The following is a 6371-nucleotide window of genomic DNA, read 5'->3' as shown; positions in this document are numbered from 1 at the left end:
GAAACCCAAAACACTTAATAGGGCGAGGTCTCCGGCAAAAGACAGATCGTCAGCTCAGCTCTTGTCTTTTCTAATTCTATTAGAAGCGTCAGGTGAAGATGAACAAGGAGTTGGGAAATAATTTTTCTAAAAGAGAACATCAGGCACAGTGACAAAAAGTCATAGTGAAAAATGTAGATATTTTATTGTTACGTTTGGATCTGCAATGATAAAAGTAATCAGAGACAAAGGGACAGCTATGATGTGTATTCACACTCCGAAGTGCAATAGAAGAGTGGACACCAAGGAGATTTTTCCAACTACACCACACTCATACATGCACCACTGACCCCAAAGCATCTCAGCAAAAGGTAGCTGCAATCAAAATAAACCTCAAAAGAGTGCAAGTATCACAGACACACAACAGCAGTAGCACATATCTCAGAAGAAAACCACACTTACAAAACCAGGAACTGATTACAGTTAAGCATATGTTCGAAGTAACTGTAAAATACTAGACCCAAAGCTCTCAAAACCAAACCCTCAGTGTGGGCCCACGCAATCATTCTCTGAACAAATTTAGAGCTATTTTCCTAAATCAGTTGCAATATGAAAACCAAACTAACGCTTGCAATGCATTCCCTTGCTGAGGATTTATGTCAAAGCATTTAACATATTTATATAGACATTTATATCAGAAGGAGGAGTAGAAAAAACATTTTTCTCCTTAAAGTATAATTCTAGCTTGGTACAAATACCTCGACTTCTTTTTTCTTCCTCCGATTAAGTTTCAGCCTTTCTTGATCTGCTTTATCCTCCCAGCGAAGTTTTTCTAGTTGCTGGGTTAGTGTGGCAACTTTCTTTCTTGCTATTTCCTTTAGCTCTTTATAGTGCTCCAACTGCACAAATAAAAACGAAAAATTCACTCAGCTGAAGTCAGAAGACTCTTGCTGTTACAGCCTCAACTAGTAATTGCCTACTTTATCGTGATCTTGGTTGTGAAAACCACCCAATTCTCTAGAAGATGTTGCTAGCTACTAACTGCATTATAAGAAGTTATATTTTATTACAGATTCAACCCAAAGCTTACATTTTATAGTTCTTGCCTATGGTCTTGTTTTAGACTTCTAATGACTCTATAAACTTCCCTGAAAAGTAAGTTCACAGTACTTCACAGTCAATCTTAAGGTTAACACTAAGTTTTTGGCACAGTCAAATTCATTTAAGTTTTGATACTTGTAACTACAGCATTCTCACGTTACCAAATAATTTTTTAAAGTTAAATATAAGCATTTTAAAAAATCCTTCCAAGCTATGACCAACTGATGAAATGCCTCTAAAGTGCAGAGCAGGAAGATTCACAAACTAAAAGAACAACCCTGCAGTTTTTCCATTAACTGATCAGAAACTATTTTAAGGAAGAGATAGAGGAGAAAAGAAGTCGTTTTAAAATTGTTTCTAGCCATATGGTTGCAAAGATAGCTTCTTCAACTATGAATTTACTGTGAAGTGATGCACTCCTAAAATAATTTTAAAAGAGCTCACAAGGGAGCTACCTCAGTTTTAGATTCTGACCCAGAGCAGGTGTACGTATACTACCAAGTCTTGTTATTTTTTGTTCTCATCTTGTTTTTTCCTAATTAAAGACTTATTTCTGTACCTCATCTAACAGGCCATTTCTCAAAAATTAACCTCTCACTCTGAGACCCTACTGGATGTTTTCTATCCTCTCTCCCACAGTACACCACGTGAACTTCCATGAAGAACAGGGGGGGAAACCAGAGAGAAAAACCTAACCATGAGTCATTACATGTAACTATAATCCTAATCCACAGATCACAGTCCCTACGTACAACCCCTCTGAAGTTTCCATCAAACTCTTCTCAACCTCTTGTTCACTGGAAATTTACTGTTTCCTCTAATAAGATACCTTCTCGTGTTGCTTAGAAGAAACACTTCACACGCTAGGATAGATGCTAGGGTTTCCAAATCTCCAGTGATGAATTACAAAATCTCTGTGCAACTTAGATCCTAGAAGTGTTCCACATTTGGAACTCCTGTGAGATATGACTTCCCGCAATCCAGAAGAGACAGCCCACTCCCCAAACATGCTGCATCACCCTTTCTCTTCATCCAATGAAATAGCGTCTAGATAAGTTACAATTCTGTTTTTGTTTGAGCTCAGTAGCAAAAAGATCACTAGAAATTACAGGTTACTGGAGAAACAATGGTTTCTCTGTCATCAGTGAGGATTTTTTGACTTTACTAGTACGTAGTAGTTTTTGGCCTCCCAATTCACCTGACTTTCTTCCAGCTCAACACGTGCTGCCCTCTGCAGCATCTCTTCAGCCTTCTTCTCAAATGCTGTCCATGCCTTCTCAATATCATCCAATTCTGTCTCAAGTTCTTTTATGTTCTGCTTTTCCTTATCACAAGATTTCTCCTTGTCCCTTAGAGATTTTTTAGACATTTCTGCTTTCTTCATTTGGTAGGAAGTGTTTTCCTTTGCTTTTACATAGAGGGCTTTTTGTTGAATCAGTGATGCTTCCAGAGTCCTATTAAAACACAAAGAACAAAAAAACCCCCACTAAAACAACCCTATAAACAACCACAAAAGACATCCAAAACGCCACCACCACACCAAAAAAGAGAAAAAAATAATCAGTTGTCAACTGTAAGGTTACACACCCACAGGTAATTTTTTTTTAATATCCACTGAAAATGGAAATTTAAGCAGTGAAGGATAACCTTCTAAAATATAATAGCAAATAAGTATTTATATAACAAAATTATTGACACCTGGGAATGGTGGTGGAGTTGAAATCAATGACTAGGTAGTACTTTAGTGAACTACTACAAACTGACTTCCATAGCATCGGGGCATCACTCAGCTCCTTGGAACAGGAGACGTACACCTGCCAAGCAATTCCCAGTGCAGACAATGCTTTAACTCAACTATCAGACACTGTGATTGGAAAACCTACTTCATTTCTCTTTCCATGTGCTGCTGTTCTCTGTTTAATACACCAAGCACTTTTTTCTTGGCTCTAAATGCATCTTCTGCTGCAGAAAGAGACTCTTTCTTGATACGAGTCTCCATATTCTTTTCATTCAAACTTTTTTTCAGAAAGTCAATGTTTTTTTCATTGTGATAAAGCCGGAAAAGCTTCAGTTGTAACCTTTCTTCATACAGTTCCTTGAGAAGCATCTGGTAATGCTCTGCCTGCCAACATCAAAATTTTATTTATGGTTTATATAAAGGATTTTAAATTATTAACAGTCTTAATTTCAAGTCCAAAGTGATGTAAGATGATGTTACCATTAGCTCTAATTCCAGTAACGTGCACTAATCATTAAACTCTAAGTCAAGACTTTAATTAATTATATTGGCAAGCCTCCATTCATTTACTTGGATTTTATTATATGTATTCCTTTACCCTTTCAAACCACACTGAATTATTAGATAGTATACCATACAGAAAAAAAAATACTCAATGAAAAACAACAGAAGTGTGAGGTTTACTCGCCAAGAACACCTGTATTTAAGTTCATAAAAGGTGCAAAATCTGAGATCTTAACATGAAAAAAAGGAGCAACTTTGAGTTACCTCCTCTTTCTCTATCTTTGCTTGTTTGCGTTCTGCTGCAACACTTTTTTTCTTGTTATAATTAAACTGTGCATCCTGCTCTGCTTGGAGCATTTTTTTCTTTTTTTGTTCATATTCTTCAGCATATTCCCATGAATTACTGATTTGTTCAAAAAGTTGAGTTCTCTCCTTCGGCTTCTTCATCGCAATTGATTCTACTGTTCCCTAGAACAAAATTGCAAAAAAAATACATAGCACTGTAGATCCTTATGTTGTCTAATGAAGTTCTTCAAGAGCATATACTACAGATTTATCTCTGGACATATTTAGGGCTAACAGAACTGGATGGAAATAATTTTAGATTCAGACCCAAGGAAAAGTTTAGTACCAAAAGGACTTATCACCTAGCATACTCATCTAATTAAAGGACATCACTAAAAGTTTTAGAATGTCAGATATGGTCTATAAAAATATCTCCAAACTAAATCAACCTGCACAAATCAATGAGCAGTATCAGAATGACAAAATTAAACCTTCTTAGTCTCTTTAAAGGAGCTGAAACTAATTTTCAATGGAAAATAAAATAACAGCCCGCCCCCCTGCCCTGTATTTCAAAACCAAACCAGCTGAAGTCAATGCACTAGAAGACCATAGAACTCCCAAAGTTAACAGGTGCACTACTTTTGTCCATGCGTTAGCTGCTCAAATCTTCAGTGATGGGAAGGAGCTACAATTTTCAGTAAAGTGTAAGAAATAAGGTTTTTTAATTTTTATTTGTACAGTTGGCAAATGCCCTCATTATGGATACTATTACCACAATAATAATCTATTTATATAGGGTTTCTATAAAAGCAAAAAACTGGGAATTTTCCTCAGCGACTGTAAGGAAGACAATCCTGTGAAATATATTCAAAATAAGTGTATCACGTTTCTTGTGTACTAATAACCAATCTTAACAAAAAGTCATCTATGTTTTCATGCACCTTGATTAATAGGAGTGTTTTAATATAAAATTATCTTTTCCTATTTATAACACTCCTAGAATTTAATACACTAAACACTTATAAATAGTGACCCACATTTTCTAATGTTCTCTGAATAACACAAGTAGTTCATTTCTTCCAGATTAATTTCTTTCCTTTGAGGGCACTCACATACACAGCCCCCATTATTTATATTTTGCAATCTGTTAATTCATGGCTGAGGTCAGTAAAAAACATATTGGCTTGCAATTAGCTACGGGTGCCCTCTTTTTTGCCACATATATTCATACACAGTTACCTGTGTACTCCTATGAAATAATCTTAGATGCTTTTATTTTCTTTACGAAGTACCTTAACCGCTCACCTGAAAAATAAGACAATTCCTAGCTTTGACAAGTATGCCTACTTTTTCAAGTTCAGATACATATGTAGATCGGCTGACAGCTTTATCATTGAAAAGAAATTCAGTACAAGTACCTAAAAGAGAAAAGAAAAAAAAATTACTATAAAATGTCTGCAACACAAATTCCACAGGAAAAGAACTAAACCAGGGGAACAATTTAACTAGGCAATTTCCTCAAAGAAGAAAATAGATTTTAATCACTCTCTTAGTCATTTCAATAATTTCATTCTTTTGTATGAAAATCCTAGTTGCATACTTTCAAAAGTTATCGGCAGATGCTTAAGTCCTCATTCCTGCAGCAAGATGTCAGACCCATTTGCTAGAGCCTACACCATCCTCACATTCCAAGTGAGTATCCACAGATCAAAGTACAGAGCAAATAGCATATATTAATCACTTGTTTATTTTTCTAACTTTGCCACGATATGTTTTTTCAATTATAACACTTGGCTACTAAAGGACTGTAAGTATTGCAATATTAATGGGCTTAATCCACCCAAATACGAAAGAATATTAGACACGTGAAATTGTAATTTGAACATTCTTGGTCTCTATTTTTAATACAACAGAGAATGCATGCAAAAGAATCTACTACCCACCACGAATAACTCTTGAAAACGTTTTCTCTTCCCCATCTTCTTCACAATATACTATCTTCACACTAGCTGTAGAAGAAACTGGTTTTCCAACATGTGCTCCATGAATAAGGTCTCGAACACTTTTAACTCGCAAATTAGATATCTTTTCACACATCACAAAACTAACAGCATCCATTATGTTAGATTTTCCTTAAAAGAAAAAGTAAACCCCTATTGTCTCAACATGGCAGAAACAAAAGGAAGCATCTGATTAACAAGTAATTAGAAATTTATATACATAAATACAAAGCATTCATTAATTCTAATTCTGTATTTCACTGAGGAAAGAACATTGCCCCTAATAAAGAAATACATTTCTAAGATGTAACATACACTGGCAGATTGCCTCAATAATAAAAGATCCTCACAAAACTCATTTGGTTTTTGTTTAGCCTTGTTTAATAATTTTTTCTTCCTTACACAGGCATCTGTGGATTTATAGTTTAATACCTAAACTGAGCGAGCAACATCATAATCCTTATTTGGTAGTTTCCTTTGTATAATGGAGTCAGTGAGGTTTGCTGCATAAGCAGCACTGTGTCGCACAATTAAAATTTCTCCCCTAGAACTCTAGTGTTCTAAGAAACACAAGCACTTTCCCTGATCCGTTCACCACAGCAATAAAGTTTTCCGATCACACTCCTTAGAAAAAAGTTTTCTTAACGGAATCTTCTTTTTGTTTTTCCCCTTTAGTCTTGCACATTTCTGTTGACAGATTTAATTATGTTCTGCCTTCAACCTTGCTACTTTGGCAGTATTTTGATTTACTCATTGAAATACCT

General features: G+C 35.4%; 1 protein-coding gene across 1 annotated transcript in view; it reads right to left on the bottom strand.

The window, feature by feature from the left end:
- SMC1B (structural maintenance of chromosomes 1B) overlaps window positions 1-5739 on the bottom strand; it is a gene marked incomplete at both ends in the record, with an annotated part of 24062 nt that extends 18323 nt beyond the window's left edge. The window contains 6 exons of the mRNA XM_010134022.1: window positions 738-878; window positions 2279-2534; window positions 2964-3202; window positions 3587-3790; window positions 4913-5025; window positions 5551-5739. Of these exons, the coding sequence (XP_010132324.1) occupies window positions 738-878; window positions 2279-2534; window positions 2964-3202; window positions 3587-3790; window positions 4913-5025; window positions 5551-5739 (1142 nt within the window). The remainder of the gene's footprint in view (window positions 1-737; window positions 879-2278; window positions 2535-2963; window positions 3203-3586; window positions 3791-4912; window positions 5026-5550) is intronic.
- Window positions 5740-6371: the final 632 nt, after the last annotated feature.

Source organism: Buceros rhinoceros, unplaced genomic scaffold (assembly GCF_000710305.1).
Source record: "Buceros rhinoceros silvestris isolate BGI_N320 unplaced genomic scaffold, ASM71030v1 scaffold4064, whole genome shotgun sequence".
NCBI lineage: Eukaryota > Metazoa > Chordata > Aves > Bucerotiformes > Bucerotidae > Buceros > Buceros rhinoceros.
This window is presented reverse-complemented; position numbering and strand designations above follow the sequence as displayed.